Genomic DNA, 26,179 nt, shown 5'->3' with positions numbered 1-26,179 from the left:
TTCCAGTGTTGCCTTCTCGTAGCACGTTAATTCCGAGAATATTGCTTATTAGACCAAGATCCATCATCTTGAACGTTGATTTCATTTTCATTTTAATGAGTTCAAGTTTGTCGAGTTTCTTCGAGGCCAAGATAATATCGTCAACGTAAATGATGACAATTATTCGTTCTTCATTTTCGCCATACACGTAAACACATGGGTCCGCCGATGTACGTTTACCACCGGTTTCTGTAATATAACTATCGAGTTTCTTGTACCATTCTCGACCTGATTGCTTTAGACCGTACAAAGGTCTGAGAAGCTTGCACACCTTTTCTTCGCATCCGTGCTTAACAAACATTTCGGGTTGCTCCATGTATATTTCTTCGTTCAACTCTCCTTGCACGTATGCTGAAACCACATCCATTTGATGCACGTGTATTCCTTCGTTTACAGGTGCAGCGAGTAGTGTCCGAATAGTTTCATATCTTGCTACGGGAGCAAAAACTTCTTCATAGTCTATTCCTAATTTTTGTGTGTGTCCCCGAGCAACTAGTCTCGCCTTATATTTCTCAATTTTACCATCTCGATTGGTTTTGACCTTGAATACCCATCGGTTCGTCAAAATCTTCTTATTGGTTGGTCTAGGTACGAGAGTCCACGTTTTATTTTCTTGCAACGCATCGTACTCCTTCCTCATGGCGGTTAGTCATTCTTCTTTATCATCTTGTTTCAACATTTGTGGTACGGACTTTGGTTCTGAATAATATTCATCACTGCGATGATAGGCTTTTCGCGATCTGCCTGGTCTACCAGTTCTTATAATTTTGGGGCGTCCCGGTCCTCATGTGTGCCGTTGCTCATTATCCTCTTCATATACCTGAGTATCTTCTGACGAATCATCATTTTTCTCGTCTTCCGTGTCTTCTTTGCTTTTGTCTTCAGTTTTCCATCGTGCTATTCCGGGCATTCTTCGTTCGTTGTCTCTATAATTTTGTCAGGCATTGTAAAAATTCCTCTCGATAAGAATTCCTGAGGAGGCTCGATCCTTTCAAAAAATTTCACATCACGTGCCTTGATGATAGTTTTCGTTCCCGATTTCCATAGCCGATATGCTTTCGATTCTTTCGAGTAGCCTACTAACAAGTATTCGTCGCCTTTTGGTTTAAACTTTTTTCCTCTTTGCCTTTTATTAAGCACTATCGTTTTGCTGCCAATAGTTCTAAAATAACCTACTTATGGTTTTTGTCGCATCCATACTTCGAATGGCGTGACTCCATCGAGACATTTCGTTGCACATCTGTTTCTTAAAAATGTCGCCGTATTCATCGCTTCTGCCCATAATGAATCGGGAAGATTCGCTTGTAGCATTATACATCTGGCCATTTCAACTAATGTACGATTGGCTCGTTCTGCCACTCCGTTTTGTTGGGGTGTGTATTCAACACTTAGTTGATGCTGAACCCCTTCTTCTCTGAGGAAATCTTTAAAATTCTTCGACAAATATTCCTTTCCATTGTCTGTTCGAAGTTTCTTAATCCGTTGACCAGTCTGATTTTCTACTCTTCGTTTGTAATCCTTGAACGCTTGAAGGATATCCGACCGATTACGAAGCATTGCGATTGTTGTGTATGTAGAACTGTCATCTATGAAAGTGACAAAGTATCTTGCGCCACCGATCGATTCTACGTTCATTGGTCCGCAAATATCGGAATGCACTAATCCTAACAAATTTTTCTCGCGATTAGATGACGGTTTGAAAGGTTGAACATGAATTTTGCATTTAGCGCATATCTCGCAGCTCATTTCCTTTGTTTTTGATACAAAATTCATGCCAAGAACCATATATTTATTTTTCATCATTTTTAAATCGTTTATATTTAGATGCCCTTATCTTTGATGCCATTTTAATAAATCTGTTTCGCTCTTTTTATCCACGAACGCCGCGTGTTCCTTCTTCTCGTTAATCACATATAACTGATCGCGTTTGGTAGCCGTGAGAACTACCGAACCATCTTCTCGATTGACGGTCGCCCTATTCCCTTTAAATATGACAGAATAACCGTTGTCTGTAACGCTCGACACCGACAAGAGATTATTACGCAATTCTGGTACATACAATGCATCTTGCAATTTAATAGAATTTGTTACGTATCTATTTATCTTTGCATTTAATTTTATATCACCTCGACCGACTGATTTTGCAACGTGTTCCGCGGTTGTGTATACTTTTAAATCTTTATTGTCTTTCAGTATGGTAAATATTCGCTCGTCATTGCTCATATGTTTAGTCGCCCCGCTATCAAGATACCAATCTCTTGATTTATTAATAATTTCGGCGTTGCACGCAATCGCGGTCATCGCATCGCTAACTTCGTTTGATTCGCTACGCTTTGATTTCGCTCTACAATTCCTACTTATATGCCCGTTTTTGCCGCAATTATAACATTTCCCTGCGAATTTATGTGTACTCGCTTTCGTAAGACTATCTTTCGGTTTTGGATACGAACGTTTCGAGCGTTCGGAACGTCCTTTTGTCAATAATGCATCGCTATTATTCTCGTTTGTTTTGGTAACGTGGTCGCTTTGTCTCGCTTCTTCCTCGATAAGTTTTAATTTTAAATTTTCAAGCGTTGGTATTTCGTCGCGTAACTCGATAGCTACACTAAAGTTTTCGTATTCGGGCGGTAGAGAACCTAATAACATAATTGATAATAGCTCATTTGGTATTTCGATACCCGTTTCTGCAAGCTGCTCCGCTTTCCGTGTAAAGTCGGTTACATACTGCGTCATGGTGATGTCCGGCTTTTTCTCCATCCTCAGCAATTGCTTGTATAAGACTGCCTTCCTCACTGGCCCTCGAGATTCAAATACTGCTTTCAGGCTGTCCCATGCTCCCTTCGACGTCGTGGCTTTCTTAACTCTGATTGAGCTGGCCATGTGTGATACTCAAATTTATTAATGCCAGTGCCTTCGAGTCTTTCTTCACCCATTCTTGTGGATTTCCTGCTGGTTTTATTTCCGTGCCGTCAACGTACTGCCATAGGTCGTTAAATATCAGTACACTTTTCATCTGGACCTTCCACAGTTCGTAGTTGTTTTCCGTTAATTTCTCTATGTTCGCGAAACTGGCGGCCGTAGCCATTTTTATCACGTCTTTTGTCCTTTCCTCCACTGACTCTAAACATTCGCGCAGTGCACTGAGAGCTCTGGGCCCATAAACTGATAGGAATCAGGGCGAATAAAATCTACTACATATAATAATGAAAGACAGATTTATTCTATAATGATAATTATTCTATTTGAACAAAAAGTAAAGAAACTGCGTGCGGCTGTTTCAAGCTGATGCGACTGACTGACTGATCGAAGCGACGGATAGATCGCGAAAAAGGCAAAATTACAAGTATAATAAAATCGCACACGTTCTATACGCGCTGAAGTGCCGCCTGCCGTATCATAATTCCCGAGCTTCTTGTCGATTTATTGGTTCGATCGAAGTATCGATCGCAAGTTGCTCACAATATAAATATGTGAAACATTTTCTATTAGTCTGTTATTGTTTACATTTTCTGTCGGTCTGATTTTGTTTACATTTTCGGTTAGTTTAGTATCGTATGAACTTATTAACAGAATTATGGATGCGGCAACACAAATCAGAAATTCTCCTGGAATGGTGGAGTAATGTTCGATCACTTTTACGCAGGGCAAGACTTTGTATTGAATCTGCAGGATTTTGAACAAAATTTGTAAATGAACAAATTAAATTAAATGTCTTACTCTTCTTTTCTAAATGTCTCTTTTTTTAAATATTCAACTTTCAATACTTGTATTTCTGTTAGGAAGCATTTGCGGACATATGTTTATTATACTTTTTTTACTCTAAATGGCATCAGCAACACGCCCTTAAAGTATGGACCTTCAGTCATAGGACACCTTGTATATACAGGGTGTCCCATTTTAACTTGGACAGTAAAATATCTCAAAAACTAAGCCCAGAAAACAAAAATGTTTCAGACAAAAGTTGTATTCGAGGGGGCCATAAGATGGTACCATTGGTTTGACCTTGAAGAGTCATTTGAAGGTCACGTGAAGGTCACTTCAATTTTTTTAAATGAAACACTATATATTTTTGCACATTCTTATAGCTGATCTCGAGAGCTTTCCAAAACACTATAATTATGTACCTTTTCGTTAAGTACTTTTTGAGTTATAAGGCTTGAAATAATTTCTTAATTTTACATAAACCGTAAAATATCTTGTAAAATATTCATTTTTCAATTATCTCACCTTAATACTTTTATGTACAAAATAATGAGAGGAATCAATTGGTGTAAAGAAAACACATAATTGTTTCGAAAAAAAAATGTAATTTGCAATTAACAATTACATTTTTTTTTCGAAACAATTATGTGTTTTCTTTACACCAATTGATTCCTCTAATTATTTTGTACGTAAAAGTATTAAGGTAAGATAATCGAAAAATGAATATTTTACAAGATATTTTACGGTTTATGTAAAATTAAAAAATTATTTCAAGCCTCATAACTCAATAAGCACTTGAGGGAAAAATATTTTATTATAGTGTTTTGGAAAGCTCTCGAGATAAGCTACAAGAATGTGCAAAAATATATAGGGTATTCCATTTAAAAAAATTGAAGTGACCTTCACGTGACCTTCAATTGACTCTTCAAGGTCAAACCAATGGTACCATCTTATGGCCCCCTTGAAACCATACAACTTTTATCTGAAACATTTTTATTTGCTGGGCTTAGTTTTTGAGATATTTTACTGTCCAAGTTAAAATGGGACACCCTGTATACATATATATACCCTGTATATATACATATATATACATATATATACAGGGTGTCCCATCCGTATCAGCCAAATATCTCAAAAACTGTGCGCGGCAGACAAAAATATTTCAGACAAAAGTTGTAAGGTTTCAAGTATCGTATTACGTGGCGATATTAGTTTGACCTCGAAGAGTTATTTGAAGGTCATATGAAGGTCACCGTCAATTTCTTAAATGAAACTCTCTACTTTTTATTGCATATTCTCGTAGCTTATCTCGAGAGCTTTCCAAAACACTATAATAAAATATTTTTCCCTCAAGTGCTTATTGAGTTATAAGGCTTGAAATCATTTCTTAATTTTACATAAACCATAAAATATCTAGTAAAATATTCATTTTTCGATTATCTTACCTTAATTCTTTTATGTACAAAATAATGAGAGGAATCAATTGGTGTAAAGAAAACATACAGTTGTTTTTAAGAAAAAATATGGAATTGTTAATTGCAAATTACATATTTTTTCTTAAAAACAAATATGTTTTTTCTTTACACCAATTGATTCCTCTCATTATTTTGTACATAAAAGTATTAAGGTAAGATAATCGAAAAATGAATATTTTACTAGATATTTTATGGTTCATATAAAATTAAGAAATTATTTCAAGCCTCATAACTCGAAAAGTACTGAATGAAGAGATACTTTATTATAGTGTTTTGGAAAGCTCTCGAGATAAGCTACAAGAATAAGTAATAAAAAATAGGAATTCCCATTTAAAAAACGGAAGTTGACCTTCAAATGACCTTGAAAATGACCTTTAATGTCGAATCCAAGGTCACTATTAGATAGCCCCCTTTGTTCCCTACAACTTTTATTGGAGTCGTTTTCCTTGAAACGTTGATCCTGAAAAGTTATGAGGGTGGAACTTTTAAAATGGGACACCCTGTATATATATATATATATATATATATATATATATAATATTTCAATAGAAATAAAATGTTTCAAAATAAAATTAATCTAGAGATTACGATATCAAATATTTAATAAATTTTTAATGTTTAGTTATTAAAATAACTATTTTTTCTCTTTTAGTTTATTATAAATTTCAAAAATATTAAGTCAATTAATTTTTTTTCCTATAATGCAATATATAAATTATTAAATATCAAATTTTTCGCATATTTAATTTATAGATATTTAATATATATATTATTTGTTTTAGAATCTTGACATAAATCAACCATTACCATCAGCTTCTTCGGCAACAACTCCTTCGATGATTGCTACGAAAATGTATAAACCTAGCAAATCCCACAATGACATGGAAGATAGTGAGGAAGGAAGGAAAGATATGTTAGACATTCGAACGCTTCGCGAAAAAAGTCGCAACTTAGATTTACCATTAATTTCTGCACTGTGCAACGATCAATACTTGCTGAAGCAGACAAAAGCCTTTGTCTTGCCAAAGCATCCTAGCGAAACCTCTAACGCAACATCCATGAAAAATAGCATGCGGAGCAGCAGTGGAGCGATTTCTAACAGAAACAAATATCCAGTGAGCGGATTATCAACGACACAAATTCAAAAGTCACTTAAGAAGTCCTCGACGAATACTCATAAGCATCCTTCTGAAACAAAGAATAATTCTTTTAAAGTTAACACTTCCATTACAGAGATTTCAACCAATAAGAAAAACTTCACATCTCACTCTTAACATTCATCTTTGATATTTCTTTTCTTATTTATAGAATTTTCCATAATTTCGAATAAAAATATATTTTTTCATAATTCCGATATCATCATAGGTTATTGTTTCATTAACGTAACTAGTAAAACATACAGGAAATATGCAACAAATTAAATAGCATAGTTTAATATTCCGGTAAACCGTATTTCTTCGACTCAGAGTGCCATTTTATCTATTCGCCGTATATTTTTGTTCACGAAATTTTTAAATTAAAACGATAGAGAATTTCAAATAATTGTAAATTGCTCATCACTAGTAAATGAAATATTTTAATCATCTGCATTCTTCATTTTCATAGAACTGATTGTTATAAATTATATTTTTGTACGAAATGCTTTTTTATATAAAATATGTTAAATAGTTGAACTATGGCATTAAGGACTTCAAACGTTTATGATCTTTTGCTCAATTATACGACTGGTACAGATATATATGAATAAAAATTCAATTGATAAGCCCCGATAAAGGCGGCACTAGTCCCGCTCATTGTTAGGACAAACTATAAAATTTATTGGCCATTATATGTGATAATCATATATGAGAGGTTAATAGTTGATTACTTGAAAAAGTTAATATGAACTTATGTGTTTCAATTAAAAGATTTCTCTCTCTCTCTCTCTTCCCTCTCCCTTCCCCTCCCTCTCTCTCTCTCTCTCTCTCTCTCTCTCTCTCTCTCTCTCTTTATATACAGAGTAACAGTTAAAATGTTACAAGTCACTATTTTTTAAAGTACGCATTATAGGAAAAATATTTTAAATAAAAATTTCGTTTGAAGAGGGAAAAAGATACAGATATTAGTTTGATCTTGAAGGTAGGTGAATAGTTTGATATATTTTATATAGTTTATGTAAAACTATGTCAATTTAAAATATAATATCTCGTAAACTATATACAGAGTATCTCATAAAGATTGTTCCAACGCTTGTAAGCGCGTAGAGCACAGTAAATTGAACAAAAAAGTGAAAATTAGATTTTGTTTTTTTTTTATACTAGTTTTTGCTTTATTTTTTTTAACATCTGCTATTTTATTTTATTTGCTTTTTTATTCTAAAATTCAACTCCTCGTAACTTGAAACCTATGCCATGTAGCATAATAATGTAATTTATTTTCTTTCTGAAGACTACGGATTTTACGAAAATAATAAAAAAAATAAAAGTTTCTAAAGGAGTTTCTCAAGTTTTCTAATTGTTTTCATATTGTTAAATAACCATATTTCGGTGCGTCAAAAAATTCTAATAAAAAATTGAATACTTGTCAGTTTCATCCCTTTATAACGATATGGGAAGATTAAAAAATATTAATAAGTATCCTTTTTAATAATAGGAAACATCTATCAAATTTCATTCTTTTAACTTGTTCAAATTTTGAGAAAAAAAATAAAAATCTAATTTTCATTTCCCCTTTAGAGGAGTGTAACTCCTTAGGGAGAGATATATAAGATATATATTTATATAAAAAAAAAAACACCTTTATTTTCGAGAAAGAATTATTTCCTAAAATTTCGTACTTATTTAGAAACATCCATTACGTCACTACGGGGAGTCACAGAGGAACTTTTTGATCTAATGACATTAGGATTTAACCTAGTACCACTCGTTTTTCCTACTATTGCTACTACTACTACTACTTCTATACTAGAAACACCCTACACACGCGCGCGCGCGCGCACACACGCACACGCACACACGCACGCACGCACGCACGCACGCACGCACGTACGCACGTACGCATACACATACATACAGAGTGTCCTAGCTATCGTGTGCGAAAGAAAAATTTTAAGTAGATCCCACTAAACTGAATTAAAAAGTTTTATATCATTTTGCAAACAATCACGTAAGATTTCGAGATAATTGAAAAAGATCGGCCAATATGCGTGACTAAAAGCGCGCAGCGAGAAAAGCCGTCCCATTGTTACTTGATTCTAGGCGCACGGTGAAGCAGTGGGCGGGGCTTACTCATCAACGTAACGCTAAAGCACCGCACGCCGCTATCATGTTTTGGAGAGCGCCCCACAAGTGAGCGAGATCTACTTATGGTTTTTCTTTAGCACACGATAGCTGGGACACCCTGTACATACAGGGTTTTACAACAGGTAGGACAAAATTTAAGAAATGATTCTTCATGATAAAATAAGACGAAAATCAAGAGTAAGAAAATTTCGATGGAAGCTTCCTTTTTAGTTATAATAATTTGAAAATTCGCATAAAAGCCGTCTCAAGCACAGCGATTCGCCAATCTCGAGCGTTACATCGGTAGAGTCGTTGTCAAAATACACCGTAATACATAAGTATGGAAACATGCCTCATAGCAGTTGACGTAAAATTTACGAATATAAAATCTATTTGGTGCGGCAATATTTTTCTCCACACAAGCCTATGTGAATTTTTAAACATTTATAATTAAAAAAAGGAAGCCTTCATCGAAATGTTCTTAATCTTGATTTTCGTTTTATATTTAACCCTAAATATACATACATAACCGAATACCCTATATATACATACATATATATATATATATATATATATATATATATATATAAGTGTATATACAGGGTGTCCTAGACCACCCGTACACCCCTTTTCCTTCAAAAACTAAGCATTTTAGAGAAAAACGTTTTCGACAAAAGTTGTTTGGTTTCGAGGGGGCCATAAGATGGTATCATCGGTTTGACCTTGAAGAATCATTTGAAGGTCACGTGAAGGTCACTTCAATTTTTTTAAATGGAACACCCTACATATTTTTGCACATTCTTGTAGCTTATCTCGAGAGCTTTCCAAAACACTATAATTAAGTACCTTTTCGTTAAGTACTTTTTGAGTTATGAGGCTTGAAATAATTTCTTAATTTTACATAAACCGTAAAATATCTTGTAAAATATTCATTTTTCGATTATCTTACCTTAATACTTTTATGTACCAAATAATGAGAGGAATCAATTGGTGTAAAGAAAACACATAGTTGTTTTGAAGAAAAAATATGTAATTTGCAATTAACAATTCCATATTTTTTCTTCAAAACAACTATGTGTTTTCTTTACACCAATTGATTCCTCTCATTATTTTGTACATAAAAGTATTAAGGTAAGAAAATCGAAAAATGAATATTTTACAAGACATTTTATGGTTTATGTAAAATTAAGAAATTATTTCAAGCCTCATAATTCAAAAAGTACTTAACGAAAAGGTACTTAATTATAGTGTTTTGGAAAGCTCTCGAGATAAGCTACAAGAGTGTACAAAAATATATAGGGTGTTCTATTTAAAAAAATTGAAGTGACCTTCACGTGACCTTCAAATGACTCTTCAAGGTCAAACCAATGATACCATCTTATGGCCCCCTCGAAACCAAACAACTTTTGTCCAAAACGTTTTTCTCTAAAATGCTTAGTTTTTGAAAGAAAAGGGGTGTACGGGTGGTCTAGGACACCCTGTATATACAGGGTGAGCCATTTTAATTAACGCACGCAATTATTTCGGAAACAAAGCATTTTAGAGAAAAATGTTTCAGACAAAAGTTGTTTGGTTTCGAGGAGGCCATAAGATGGTATCATTGGTTTGACCTTGAAGAGTTATTTGAAGGTCACATGAAGGTCACCTTCAATTTCTTAAATGGAACCTACTATTTGTCATTGCATATTCTTGTAGCTTATCTCGATAGCTTTCCAAAACACTATAATTAAGTACCTTTTCGTTAAGTACTTTTTGAGTTATGAGGCTTGAAATAATTTCTTAATTTTACATAAACCGTAAAATATCTTGTAAAATATTCATTTTTCGATTATCTTACCTTAATACTTTTACGTACAAAATAATGAGAGGAATCAACTGGTGTAAAAAAAACACATAGTTGTTTTGAAGAAAAAATATGTAATTTGCAATTAACAATTCCATATTTTTTCTTAAAAACAACTATGTGTTTTCTTTACACCAGTTGATTCCTCTCATTATTTTGTACGTAAAAGTATTAAGATAAGATAATCGAAAAATGAATATTTTACAAGATATTTTACGGTTTATGTAAAATTAAGAAATTATTTCAAGCCTCATAACTCAAAAAGTACTTAACGAAAAGGTACTTAATTATAGTGTTTTGGAAAGCTCTCGAGATAAGCTACAAGAATATGCAATGACAAATAATAGATTCCATTTAAGAAATTGAAGGTGACCTTCATGTGACCTTCAAATAACTCTTCAAGATCAAACCAATGATACCATCTTATGGCCCCCTCGAAACCATAAAACTTTTGTCTGAAACATTTTTCTCTAAAATGCTTTGTTTCCGAAATAATTGCATGCGTTAATTAAAATGGCTCACCCTGTATATATATATACAGGGTGGACCATTTTAACCTTTAATGGAGAATAACTCGAAAACCAAGCCCGGGAAAGAAAAATGTTTCAGACAAAAGTTGTTTGGTTTCGAGGGGGCCATAAGATGGTATCATTGGTTTGACCTTGAAGAGTTATTTGAAGGTCACATGAAGGTCACCTTCAATTTCTTAAATGGAACCTACTATTTGTCATTGCATATTCTTGTAGCTTATCTCGATAGCTTTCCAAAACACTATAATTAAGTACCTTTTCGTTAAGTACTTTTTGAGTTATGAGGCTTGAAATAATTTCTTAATTTTACATAAACCGTAAAATATCTTGTAAAATATTCATTTTTCGATTATCTTATCTTAATACTTTTACGTACAAAATAATGAGAGGAATCAACTGGTGTAAAGAAAACACATAGTTGTTTTGAAGAAAAAATATGTAATTTGCAATTAACAATTCCATATTTTTTCTTAAAAACAACTATGTGTTTTCTTTACACCAATTGATTCTTCTCATTATTTTGTACATAAAAGTATTAAGGTAAGATAATCGAAAAATGAATATTTTACAAGATATTTTATGGTTTATGTAAAATTAAGAAATGATTTCAAGCCTCATAACTCGGATAGTACTTAATGAAAACTAACTTAATTATAGTGTTTTGGAAAGCTCTCGAGATAAGCTACAAGAATATGCAAAAGCATATAGGGTGTCCCATTTAAAAAGTTGGAGGTGACCTTCACATAACCTTGACAACGCTATTCGAGGTCATAATAATGTTGCTGTGTAATGCGCCACATAAAACCCTATAACTTTTATATGAAACATTTTTTTTTTAAATGCGTATTTTTCGAAATATTAAGGGGTTTCCACACTTTTGCTAAAGCCTGTATACAAAATAATAAGAGGAATCGATTGGTGTAAAGAAAACACATAGTTGTTTCGAAAAAAAATATGTAATTTGCAATTAACAATTGCAAGTTACATATTTTTTAAGAATCATTTTTTGCAACTGAACCTGGGGTTGGAAACGTGTCATTACATCGCTACGGTATACGGAGTGTTCGAAAGAGTCGGGACCTCGAAATATCACAAAATATAGAAGTTTTACAAAAAATTGTTTCAAACAAAAGTTGTAAGATTTAAAAAGGTCTATTTACTGGCGCCATGTATTTGACCTTGGATGGCGTCGCCAAGGTCACGACAAGGCCACCTTGAATTTTTGAAATGGAACCCTCCACTTTTTATTGCATATTCTTGTAGCCCTTCTCGAGACCTTTTCAAAGCACTAATTTTACCAACTTTAAGTAAGCCGTTTCGAAGTTATTGAAGTTATAAAGTTTTTCCTGATAAGTCGACGACTGTAGCTATCGTATTATTATCCGCGAATGAAGGTAGAAGTGGTAAATGATGGTGGATCTACTTTTATAACTGACCGATGCGTATGATATTTTGGGCCATTTTTTATTACAGACATTCAAGCAAATAAAAACCTTCATTTTTTTGTAGACTTGAGTTTGTACTCCAAACAGTACTGTTGTGCACTGTTGTTAAAGCATGTATCCGATTGAAATCATCATCTAGAAAATAAAGTATTCTATTTCTGATTTCTGATATTATTTCTTTCTGACCAAATGCGACATGGAGCGATACTCTTGGAACGAGTATGCTGACATGATTGCTGTTTATGGAGATAAGTATGGAGTAAACAGACCTTTTTACACCCTACAACTTTTGTCTGAAACAATTTTTTGTAAAACTTCTATTTTTTGTGATATTTCGAGGTCCCGACTCTTTCGAACACTCCGTATGCCGTAGCGATGTAATGACACGTTTCCGACCCCAAGTTCATTTGCAAAAAATGATTCTTATGGCCCGACAATCTCTGAAAATTTGTCGGTTGAATTTTCGAACACCCTGTATACAGGGTGATTCAAAACAACTTGATGTCTTTGAAATATGATATTCTTGAACGAATTCTAAGACTATTTTTCCTCTTGAAAAATTTTGTCCAAAGCTTAATTTTTGAGTTATAATAGAAAATAGTTGGCTACTCACGAGTCCTATACAACGGGTAGGCAGGGACGGCGCAATGCGTCACGAGACAAATGCTCTCCCGTTTCCCCAGACAGTCAATTTTATTGCACAATATTTGATCCTTTGAAGTATTAAATTATTATTGCAGTTTCTACACAATATTTAACAATATTATTACCGTCTAGGAGGTTTATAACGTAACGCTTAAGAATAAAATATTCAAACGCGAAATTACATAAAGTAACAAATAAACTGGAAATGGACGAATGAAAAACGAAATAGTAATCGCAATTTGATTAAATATTCTTATCTTTAAAAAAACTGACGAATTTTATTTCTTTCTGGGGATCGTTTATCTTATAAATAACAGCTTCTAAATTTCACTTGACTTTACACAATAAAAATATTACTATTTTAATAATCTTTATTATTACTTGCAAATATTTACTTCCGCACAAATTAAGACATAAAATTACACGATAAATAGTGATTAGAAGTCCCCATTTCTTTCTTTCTCTTTCTCTCTCTCTCAATTATTTTATTCTTTATTTATTATTTTGCGTTCAACGAAAAATAATTTTGTCACCCTGAAAAGGGCGGATTTGCTTTGCATCGTTTTTATAAAAGATGTTCGAAGTGGCCTCCGTCCATCTCAACGCAGGCTCTCAGTTGTCTTAACACACTAATTTGGACATTCTCTAACATATTTTCGTCTATCGTCCAAATTGCTTCATGAAGCTTGACGTCCAAATCGTCAATATTTTCCGGAAGCTTCTTGTAGACGATTTCTTTGCAATAACCTCATAAAAAGAAATCCTATGGGTTAAGATCCGGAGATCTTGCAGGCCAATGTATTGGACCATATCGGTCCATCCAGCGCTCTGGAAACATTTGATCCAAATAATTGGTCACAATTCTGGCGTTATGTGGCCCGGCACCACCTTCTTGAAAGATAATATTATTTCTTTCGATCAATCGAATTTCTTCTAAAAATTCTGGCATTGTATTTTGCAGAAATTCTAAATAGTTTGCGCCATTTATATTATCTGGGAGATAAATTGGACCCAATATTTGACTTCCCATGATTCCTGCCCAGACGTTCCTCTTCCAACGAGTCTGAAAGCTTCTCTGTCGAATCAGTTGAGGATTCTCATCGCTCCAATAATGATGATTGTGAGAATTAAAAATTCCCTCTTGTGTGAAGAGCGACTCATCATTAAATATGACACGAAAAAGATACCTCGGATCCTGATTCACCTTTCTTAGCAAATCTTCACAGAAATTTTTTCTTCGAGGATAGTCTTCTGCTCGCAAATGATGCACACGAGTATAATGGAACGCAATTTTTCTTCAGCAAGAATTCTCTGCCCGGTGGAGTATGGTAGATCATGATTTCGAGCAATGACTGATACTAGTTTCAGGTTCTTGTTCGATATCATGAATAACCGCTTCCACATTTCGTAAATTTCTTGCTTCACGTCTTCTTCCTGTATCTACCTTGTTTGGTAAGACACTGCCGGTTTCACGCATCCTCTGAGCTGCTGCGTGTATCACGTTCGGTGAAGGATGTCGTGCTCGATTCGGATACAGTTCGGCATATCTTCTTGCAGCCAAATGATACTGCCCTTGACATTCACCGAGTGCCATCAGCATATCATAATATTCTTGGGTTGTGTATAATGCCATTTTTCCTGCGTGCTTTAATTGAGAGAATAATTGACAAAGAGATTAATTCCGTCGTTTATTTTTTATTTCACATCAATCGTTCATTTATTTTGTAACCAAAATAAATGAACTGCAAATGATGTTGCGGTTGTCAAGCAACAATCGTATTGTGTAAATAATACGAGGGAATTAATCTTTTCGTCAATTATCCCATTGGATTTCTTTTTATGGGGTTATTGCAAAGAAATCGTCTACAAGAAGCTTCCGGAAAATATTGATGATTTGGACGTCAAGCTTCATGAAGCAATTTGGACGATAGACGAAAATATGTTAGAGAATGTCCAAATTAGTATGTTAAGACGACTGAGAGCCTGCGTTGAGATGGACGGAGGCCACTTCGAACATCTTTTATAAAAACGATGCAAATCCGCCCTTTTCAGGGTGACAAAATTATTTTTCGTTGAACATTCTTAAACGCAAAATAATAAATAAAGAATAAAATAATTGAGAGAGAGAGAGAGAGAAATGGGGACTTCTAATCGCTGTTTATCGTGTAATTTTATGTCTTAATTTGTGCGGAAGTAAATATTTGCAAGTAATAATAAAGATTATTAAAATAGTAATATTTTTATTGTGTAAAGTCAAGTGAAATTTAGAAGCTGTTATTTATAAGATAAACGATCCCCAGAAAGAAATAAAATTCGTCAGTTTCCTTAAAAATAAGAATATTTAATCAAATTGCGATTACTATTTCGTTTTTCATTCGTCCATTTCCAGTTTATTTGTTACTTTATGTAATTTCGCGTTTGAATATTTTATTCTTAAGCGTTACGTTATAAACCTCCTAGACGGTAATAATATTGTTAAATATTGTGTAGAAACTGCAATAATAATTTAATACACTTCAAAGGATCAAATATTGTGCAATAAAATTGACTGTCTGGGGAAACGGAAGAGCATTTGTCTCGTGACGCGTTGCGCCGTTCCTGCCTGACCGTTGTATCGGACTCGTGAGTAGCCAACTATTTTCTATTATGTTATTTTCTATTATAACTCAAAAATTAAGCTTTGGACAAAATTTTTCAAGAGGAAAAATAGTCTTAGAATTCGTTCAAGAATATCATATTTCAAAGACATCAGGTTGTTTTGAATCACCCTGTACATAGAGTGATTAAAAATAACCCTATTGTTCTTGAAACGACACATTCTTGAGTCAATTCTAAGACAATTTTTCCTTTGGCAAAATTTCGTCCGACGCTTAGTTTTTGAATTATTAAAGGAATATATTAAAGGAATATATTAAAGGAAGTAATTAACTTATGACAAGTCGGATATAAGAGGCAGGCAAGGTGGCTCGATTCATCATCAAACGCGGGTGCTTACGCGGGGCGCCTGCTGCGATCAGCTGATCGCTACAGACATACACACACATACGAATACATACATTCTCATTCTCTCTCTCTCTGCCTCTCTCTCTCTCCCTCCCTCACTCTCTCTCTCTCTCATTTGCTTACTCACTTGAAGAAATTATTACTCTTACTTAAATTATTATTTACTTTTTATTATTATACATTTTCACTTTAATTATTATTATTTTTTAAATTTTACTGTTTTTTTTTACGAGAGAGGAGAAAATGCATTTTATGCATACTCACCGGCCGGTCCGGTGAGTTATGCGGGACTCGAGTACCAAGTCGAATTACCAACTCGGTACTCTCTAACCACTAAAAACCCCTCTCTTTCGCGAATTTTCTCTAACACTGTTTATTTGACATCCCGAAATCTGTTTTCACACAACACCAAAGAATAGTTATTATTACCTTGTTCGATGTATTGCTGTAATTTCTTGAGAAATGAATTTTCCGATAGATCGTACTTTCACTCAAAGTGAACGTAGATATCACGTTCTAAGGGACAGAGATCCACACTAAATAATTAATCGAAAGTTCTTTTTTCTTTTATAAACTGTATTCTTTTATAAACTGTATTCTTTAAACTTCAACAAAATCACATTCATTCACTCACTCTATTAGACGAGAAAGAATGACCGCAAAAACAGGCCTAAAATCGCCCGTTTCGGGGACATCGAAGTTTGAGTCGATTTTGGCGGTAAATAATTGTACATCATGGAACATCAATCCTCTGAAAATTTCAAATTGAGCATACCTTTTATTACTGAGATATGAGGGGTTAAATTGGTCACTATATCAATGAAGGGTATGCCATTTTATCCGTTCAACACAAAATACCTCGAGGTTATTTCTCATATCAAAAAATGTTTCAGATAAGATTTGCTTATCTGTTAGAAGACTAATTTATCGTGACCTCAAATCGACATTTAAGTCAAAATTGTGAAGGTCATTTAGAGGTCAACTTGCGATTTTCAGTAAAATGTTTTTTAACTGATGTCGGATACCTATCTCTGCGGTCTCTGAACGAGTACATGTATATACGGAAGTATTTTATTAGGGTTATCTTATGTCAACACGGTTTCATCTTGCCTTATATTTTATAAATCCGATAATCTTATAACAATATTTCAAATATAGGTACCACCGATTTCTCAAATGTAGCTACCATTTTTTCGACATCATTTGTACTCAAACAGTCCTTTTTAAGATAGATGAAAAGCATTAACTTTTTCTGGGTAGTTACTCGTTGGACAGTCCTATTCTGGATAGTTGGCGAGCATTTACATCGTTTGCTGTTATCGTTCTTCAACAGTCCTTTTTAGGATAGTTGGAGAGCATTTTTTCAGGTGGCTAGTGCTTGCTCAACAGTCCTTTTCAGGATAGTTAGCGAGCATTTACATTGTTTTACGAATTATAATTCGTAATTATTGTGATCTTACGTGTTTCCATGCAACAGAATTATATTTCTGTATAGTTTTTCGATCCAATTAAAAAAATGCCTTTCACTAATTGTTTAGGTTGTGATGAGCAGAAACGATGTAAAACTGACAGGTTTTATTCTACCGACACTATAGAGAACCCATTAAGTATCATTAATAAGTTACGTGTTTCCGGTAATGCAAAAATACGTAAACTAAATGAATTAGATACAGTTCCAGCACAAAGTAAAATCTGCAAAAGTTGCTACCTTCTAAGTAAAAAACTGGATAATTCTGATCCAAATACACCTGATTTGTCCATTTATAGAAAAGGATTTAATTCACACAATCGATGTATTGGGTACTAACTTAATTTTAAAGGATTTACAAGAGATGGCGTAATGAGCACCTGATGGCATCGGCCCATACTGAAGCCAACTTCATATGAAAGCCCTGTCATTAGGCTTTAAGAAATAGTACATTTCATTTGGTCGAAGTGTAAACAACATATATTTTTAGTGCATTCAATATGTCGAGTTTTGTGCCAACGAAACGCAATTTGCGGGAAGCGTTACTTTTTTGTTTCCATTTGAAGAAATTGGCAACTGAAAGTCTTCGTTTGCTGTCCGAAGCTTATGGGGATTATGCTCCATTGATTTCAACTTGTGAGTACTGGTTTAGACGATTCAAAAGTGGAGATTTTGATTTGGAAGACAAGGAACGCCCTGGCCAACCGAAAAAGTTTGAAGACGAAGAATTGAAGGCATTGCTGGACGAAGATCAATGTCAAACGCCTAAAGAATTGGCAGAAGTATTAAATGTAACCGAAATGGCCGTCTCTAAACGTTTGAAGTCGATGGGAATGGTTCAAAAGCAAGGAAATTGGATGCCATACGAATTGAAGTCAAGAGACATCGTAAGGCGTTTTTCACGTGTGAATTGCTGCTTCAACGGCAAAGAAGGAAGAGTTTTTTGCATCGTATCGTCACTGGCGATGAAAAGTGGATACATTACGACAATCCCAAGCGCAGAAAATCATGGTGCAAGCCTGGCCAACCATCAACATCAACAGCAAAACCGAATATCCATCGTTCGAAGGTAATGCTCTGTATTTGGTGGGATCAGAAGGGTGTGGTCTATTATGAGCTGCTAAAACCTGGTGAAACCATTACTGGAGACCGTTACCGACAACAACTAGTGCAGGTGAACCGAGAATTGAAAGAAAAACGACCAGAATACGCCAAAAGATACGACAAAGTGATTTTCCAGCATGACAACGCTCGGCCACATGTCGCTAAACCGGTCAAGGAAACGCTAGAGCTCGGATGTTCTACCCCACCCGCCGTATTCACCAGACATTGCTGCTTCTGATTTCCACTTGTTTCGATCCATGCAGAACCACCTTTCTGACTAGCACTTCAGTTCTTTTGAAGATATCAAAAAATGGCTCGATTCATGGATAACCTCAAAAGACGAGTCATTCTTCCGCCGAGGAATCCGCCTTTTACTAGAAAGATGGGAAAAAGTTGTAGCTAACGATGGACAATACTTTGAATGAACATGTACTTATCACTTTGTTTCAAAATAAACGTTCATTTTCACAAAAAAATCCTTTAAAATTAAGTTTAATATCCAATACATTTGCTTGTAAGAATATTGATAATTTAATTTCTGTGCCGATTCAAATTCGTCGTGACCTTCTCATGAATTACAAATTCTTAATTCAACCTGATGCTCGCCTATGCAGTAATCATATTGGAGTAAGCAATTACTGGCCACTTGTCAAGCAAGTATCAAATGAAGATCACAAAATGATGAGTGATCTTATGTTTGGATACTATCAAGAGCTCAGTAAAAAATCAAATCAGACTGTCTTTAATATTGATCATATAGATTATATTGAAAACGACACGTTTAAGGCTTGATTTGCCTATGATAAAGCGCAATTTGAAAAAATCTGCAGCTTTACGCGAACATGTCAGCCTAAGCATGTAGCAGTTTTTTTATGCAAATTGCGCACTGCACTCTCTAATAATCAGCTTGCCTTTTTGTTTAATGTTAGTGAACGAACCATTGCGAATTATATGAGTAATGCTAGAAAAGATCTACTAGAAAACTTTGTGCCTCAATTTATAAATAATAACGACCGCTCTGTGCTTGTGAATCACACCACTCCTATGGTTAAGGAATTATTTGATATTCCGGATGACAAAGCTTGTTGTATCTTTGATGCTACATATTGTCTCACCCTCAAAAAACTTCGCAGGACAAAAACAATTATGGAGTGAGCAGACAAAAATACGCTTAGTAAAACCCATGGTTGGTTGCACATCTGACGGTTATGTTTTGTTTCTTGGTCCGTTTGCTGCAAAGCATAATGACGCGACCGTATTGAAAGAATGTTTCGAAACAAACCAACATGTAATGAACACTATCTCTGAAGGTGACTTCATATTAGTTGACAGAGGCTTTTGAGATGTTATGGAATTTTTGAGAAAGGAAAAAAAATTGAACGTTTATTGTCCTAACCTAGGTCAATTAGACACTCTAGAAGCAAATTCATTACGATTTGTTACGAAAGTACGGTGGATTATCGAACAAGTTTTTGGTAGGCTGAAAAAAAAGTTTAAGATCTTCGCCTTGCCAGCTCACAATGCGACATTAGAGCATGATTATGAAGCACTTTTAATTGCTTTTGCATTATTGAATTTGTTTCACGAACAATCCTCTGTGACAAAGTACACGCTGATATTGCCAACGTAATGAAATCACGTCTGAATGTGCCTAATCGTTTGAAAGAAATAGTTCAACAATTTAATCCTTCACAACTTAGATCTCCATATCTTGAAATTGAATACTGTGTGATAGACAATGAGGAAAATAATCAGTTGCTTCGATTTCCACAATTAACAATCAATTATTTATATTATATTAGTTTAGGTCCATACTAGATAAATAATGCCATTTCTTATTACGCTGAAAGAAGGAATTTTTCTAGTGCAAAAATTTCAGCCTTATCGAAGACATAGAACAGCTGCTTTGAATTATTCTGATTACGGCATTATAGTTCAAGATCCTTTATTAATTAAAGCATATATGAAATCTCGTTACCGGGGAGGCAAGTTTCACCATTTTCGTCCTGATAGATAGGGAGGAAAGGGGTCGAGAATCGATAATAGAATACTATTGCACATGCGAGAGTGGTTCACGCACAGTAGGCTGTTGCAGCCATATAATGACTGTGATTTGGTACCTTGGATATGGTCAATATCATGATTTAAAAGTACCAAATCCAGAAATATGCAATATATCTATAACGATCTCTAAGCAAAGAGATCAAATGGAAAGTGAGTAAAAGTCAAATATAAGGCTTCATCGTGAGAGGCAAGGAGACTCATGCTAATCAAGCACCCCGAGACGTGAGAGGCGCGGGGACTCACGCTAATCAAGCACCCCGACAGACAGAGAGGCGAGGAAACGCTCATCTCGAATTTTTCTGAAAATGTCCATTTGATCTCTACATGACCTTGCAAATTATTCCTTAAAGGTCCATTTGAGGTCACGAGTAATTAGACCGCAGAGGCAGGTATCCGACATCAGTTGAAAAACATTTTATTGAATTTCGCAAGTTGACCCCTAAATGACCTTCACAATTTTGACTTGATAGTCATTTTGAGGTGACGATGAATTAGTCTCCTACCACATGAACAACTTCCATCAGAAACATTTTTTGGTATTAGAAATAACCTTAAAGTATCTTGTGTTGAACGTGTAAAATGGCGTACCATTCATTCGTGAATAATACCAACTTCAACCCTTCATATCTCAGCAATAAAAGATATGCTCAATTCAAAATTTTTAGGGGATGAATGTTTGATAATATACAATCATTTACCACCAATAACGTATCAAAACTCGAGGTCCACGAAACGGGCGATTTTTGCGGTCATTCTTTACCAATGACTCTATAACTAATCACTATCAATCATTGTCGAATAATCACTGTTGGCAATTAAAAACCACTCGATTAAAGAAACACACGCGCACGTACGTTATTACCAGAATCCGGATCTTGGTGCCGTTTCCCCCACTCCAAGTGCATGCTAGCGGCCGAGTGCCGCGAAGAGCAGTACCGTCTATGCCGGTCTAGTGATGGTAGCAAAGAGGGCACCGTCGCGTAGAAAAAAAAATATAATAATTTATTATATTATTTTATATTTTATATAATATATATATATTATTTTATCATTTTATATATTATATTATAATATTAAATAAACATATATTCTGTATTAATATATATATATTTTTTCTACGGTAGATTACGGTAGGTTAAGGTACTAACAGCGTTGTCGAACGTGAACATGTGTTTGATTGAAGACGCGACAATTTAGCGTATAATATTATTATCATATGATAAACACATCGTATGATGTGTTTCAAAATTAATTAGAATAAATAAATGTTTAATACTTTCACTATTAATGTTAAATATTATTTATTATTAATACTAAATATTATTATTAATATTCTTAAATATTATTATTAATATTCTTAAATATTATTATTAATATTAAATATTATTATTAATATTAAATATTTATTTATTATTATTAAATAGTATTATTAATATTAAACATTTATTTATTATTATTAAATATTTATTAAACTATTATCTGATTGAAAATCGATCAATAATAATATGAAAATAATATGAAAAAATATCATTAAATTGTAGCGTTTCAATCTCTCTTTGTTTTTTCTTATGGTTTTAAAAACGAAAGAAAATGTTCCAAATGTTCAAAAATATTGGTCGCTCTGAGAAGAGCGGATTGTTTCTGATCGCCCTAAAAAGGGCGAATTAATTTAGAAATTATAGTAGGTGCTCGAAATGGCCCCCATCCTAACCATCCAAGCTCTCATGCGTTTCAATAAATTTCCTTGGACATTCTCCATTACGTCTTCTTCGATAGACCATATGGCATATCGCAATCTTGTTTCTAAATCTTCAAAGTCTTCAGAGAGCGTTTTATAAATTTTTTTTTGCAATATCCCCAAAGAAAAAAATCCAATGGATTGAGATCTTGCAGGCCAACGTATCGGACCATATCGGCCCATCCAGCGTCCAGGAAACTCGTTGTTTAAAGAATTCGTCACAATTCTGGCATTGTGAGGTCCAGCACCGTCTTGTTGAAATATAATTTTGTTTCTTTCCAATAATGGTATTTCTTCTAGGAAATCTAGTAGATTATTTTTAAATAAGTCTATGTATGTTGCGCTGGTCAAAATATTCGGGAGAACAACTGGGCCTAGTATTTCAGTTCCCATGATTCCAGCCCAGATATTGAGCTTCCAACGAGTCTGGAAATTCCTGACTCGTGTAACTGGGATTTTCATCGCTCCACAAATGCATGTTATGTGAATTAAATAATCCTTCTCGTGTAAATAGCGATTTATCACTAAATATTATACGAGAAGGGAATCTGGGATCTCTATCCACGCTCCTCAGAAAATTTTCGCAAAATACTCTTCTCAGAGGATAATCTTCTGGTCGTAAGTGTTGCACACGAGTATAATGGAACGCGTGCAATTTTTCTTCTCGCAATATCCTCTGTATTGTCGAATACGATAAGTTATGCTCTCGAGCAATACTCCGAATACTAGTTTCAGGTTCCTGCTCGAGAGCACGAATAACTGTTTCCGTATTCCGCAAATTTCTTGCGTTACGATTTCGTCCAACGTCATGTTTGTTCGGGAGAACGTTGTCCGTTTCGTACAATCTTTGAGCTGCTCCAAGTATGATAGCAGCCGTTGGATGTCTTGGCCGATTTGGGTATAATTCGGCGTATCGTCTTGCAGCGACGTAATGTTCCCCATGACATTCACCGAATGCCATTAGCATGTCGTAATATTCTTCATTTGTGTATCTTGCCATGTTGTCTTGACGCTTCTAATGATCGAAGGGTTATTGATTGCAGCATCGATCGCCTTATCTTATTTATACGATCCTCGCGGGAGGTCCATGCCCGCGAGTCGCGAGTCCTATGGTCCGATACGTTGGCCTGCAAGATCTCCGGATTTCAATCCATTGGATTTTTTTCTTTGTGGATATTGCAAAGAAAAAATTTATAAAACGCTCCCTGAAGACATTGAAGATTTAGAAACAAGATTGCGATATGCCATATGGTCTATCGAAGAAGACGTAACAGAGAATGTCCAAGGAAATTTATTGAAACGCATGAGAGCTTGGATGGTTAGGATGGATGGGGGCCATTTCGAGCACCTACTATAATTTCTAAATTAATTCGCCCTTTTTAGGGCGATTAGAAACAATCCGCTCTTTTCAGAGCGACCAATATTTTTGAACATTTGGAACATTTTCTTTCGTTTTTAAAACCATAAGAAAAAACAAAGAGAGATTGAAACGCTACAATTTAATGATATTTTTTCAAATTATTTTCATATTATTATTGATCGATTTTCAATCAGATAATAGTTTAATAAATATTTAATAATAATATTTAATATTTAATAATAAATATTTAATAATAGTAAATAAATATGTATATTTAATATTAATAATAATATTTAATAATAGTAAATATTTAATATTAATAATAATATTTAATAATAATAAATGAATATTTAATATTAATAATACTATTTAATAATAATAATAATATTTAATAATAATAAATGAATATTTAATATTAATAATACTATTTAATAATAATAAATAAATATTTAATATTAATAATAATATTTAAGAATATTTAATAATAATATTTAGTATTAGTAATAAATAATATTTAACATTAATAGTGAAAGTATTAAACCATTTATTTATTCTAATTAATTTTGAAACAAATATCATACGATGTATAAATATCATATGATAATAATATTATACGCTAAATTGTCCCGTCTTCAATCAAACACATGTTCACGTTGGACAGCGCTGTTAGTACCTTAACCTACCGTAACCTACCATAACCAAAAACTGTTTGCTGTCGCCGGGTAAATATCGTCGTGTAATAACATACGTGCGCGTGTGTTTCTTTAATCGAGTGGTTTTTAATTGCCAACAGTGATTATTCGACAGTGATTGATAGTGATTAGTGATAGTCATTGGTAAATTTCTCGTCTAATCAAGTGAGTGAATGAATGTGATTATGTTGAAGTTTATAAAAGAAAAGAGAACTTTCGATTAATTATTTAGTGTGGATCTCTGTCCCTTAGAACGTGATATCTACGTTCAATTTGAGTGGAAGTACGATATATCGGAAAATTCATTTCTCAAGAAATTATAGCAATACATCGAACAAGGTAATAATAACTATTCTTTGGTGTTGTGTGAAAACAGATTTCGAGATGTCAAATAAACAGTGTTAGAGAAAATTCGCGAAAGAGAGGAGTTTTTAGTGGGTAGGGAGTACCGAATTGGTAATTCGACTTGATACTCAAGTCCTGCATAACTCACCGAACCGGCCGGTGTGTATGCATAAAATGCATTTTCCCCTCTCTCGTAAAAAAAAAAACAGTACAATTTTAAAAAATAATAAAATTAAAGCGAAAATGTATAATAATTAAAAGTAAATAATAATTTAAGTAAGAGTAATAATGACCAATTCAGTAAGCAAATGAGAGAGAGAGAGTGAGTGAGGGAGAGAGAGGCAGAGAGGGAGGGAGGGAGGGAGGGGGAGAGAGAGAGAGAATATATGTATTCGCATGTGTGTGTATGTCTGTAGCGATCAACTGATCGCAGCAGGTGCCCCGCGTAAGCACCCGCGTCTGATGGTGAATCGCGCCACCCTTGCGTGCCTCTTGTATCCGACTTGTCATAAGTTAATTACTTCCTTTAATAATTCAAAAACTAAGCGTTGGACGAAATTTTGCCAAAGGAATTATCGTCTTAGAATTGACTCAAGAATGTGTCATTTCAAGAACAATAGGGTTATTTTGAATCACCTTGTATATATATATATATATATATATATATATATATATACAGGGTGGACCATTTAAGTTGATAATGCGAAATATCTCAAAAACGAAGCGTTGAAGAAAGAAATGTTTTAAATAAAAGTTAATTGACTTTAAGGGGGCCATAAGATGATGTTATTGGTTTGACCTTGAAAAGTCGTTTGAAGGTCATGTCAAGGTCATCTTCAATTTCTTAAAGGGAACCTCCTACTTTTTATTACTTATTCTTATAGCTAACCTCGACAGCTTTCCAAAATACTATAATAAAGTATTTCTTCATTGAGTACTTTTCGAGTTATGAGATTATCTTACCTTAATACTTTTATGTACAAAATAATGAGAGGAATCAATTGGTGTAAAGAAAGAACATAGTTGTTTTTAAGAAAAAATATGTAATTTGCAATTAACAATTCCATATTTTTTCTTAAAAACAACTGTGTTTTCTTTACACCAATTGATTCCTCTCATTATTTTGTACATAAAAGTATTAAGGTAAGATAATCAAGAAATGAATATTTTACTAGATATTTTATGGTTTATGTAAAATTAAGATATTATTTTAAGCCTCATAATTCGAAAAGTACTCAATGAAAAGATACTTAATTATAGTGTTTTGGAAAGCTCTTGAAATAAGCTATAAGAATATGCAATAAAAAATTTAGTTCCATTTAAAAAAATCAACTTGACCTTCATATGACCTTGAGTACTTCATCCAAGGTCAAATTCTTATCATCATTAGGTACATTTTATTTAGTCCTACAACTTTGTTCCTTACATATTTTTCATTATAGTTGATCGTTTTCGAGATATTTTAG

The 26,179-nt window shown here is 33.9% G+C and overlaps 2 protein-coding genes across 6 annotated transcripts in view; one reads left to right on the top strand and one right to left on the bottom strand.

Annotated features, from left to right (window-relative positions):
- Window positions 1-7,184, top strand: part of LOC145973431 (protein expanded) — a 530,479-nt gene extending 523,295 nt beyond the window's left edge. For all 4 annotated transcript variants that reach the window (XM_083102792.1, XM_083102793.1, XM_083102791.1 and 1 more), the window contains one exon: window positions 5,999-7,184. In XM_083102792.1, coding sequence (XP_082958918.1) covers window positions 5,999-6,490 — 492 coding nt within the window. In that variant the 3' untranslated portion in view covers window positions 6,491-7,184. The remainder of the gene's footprint in view (window positions 1-5,998) is intronic.
- Window positions 1-26,179, bottom strand: part of LOC145973432 (uncharacterized) — a 234,534-nt gene that overhangs the window by 146,568 nt on the left and 61,787 nt on the right. The window lies entirely within an intron of this gene.

Source organism: Camponotus vicinus, unplaced genomic scaffold (genome assembly GCF_025532165.1).
Source record: "Camponotus vicinus isolate PSW18456_S1 unplaced genomic scaffold, iyCamVici1.0 SCAF_6, whole genome shotgun sequence".
Lineage (NCBI taxonomy): Eukaryota > Metazoa > Arthropoda > Insecta > Hymenoptera > Formicidae > Camponotus > Camponotus vicinus.
This window is presented reverse-complemented; position numbering and strand designations above follow the sequence as displayed.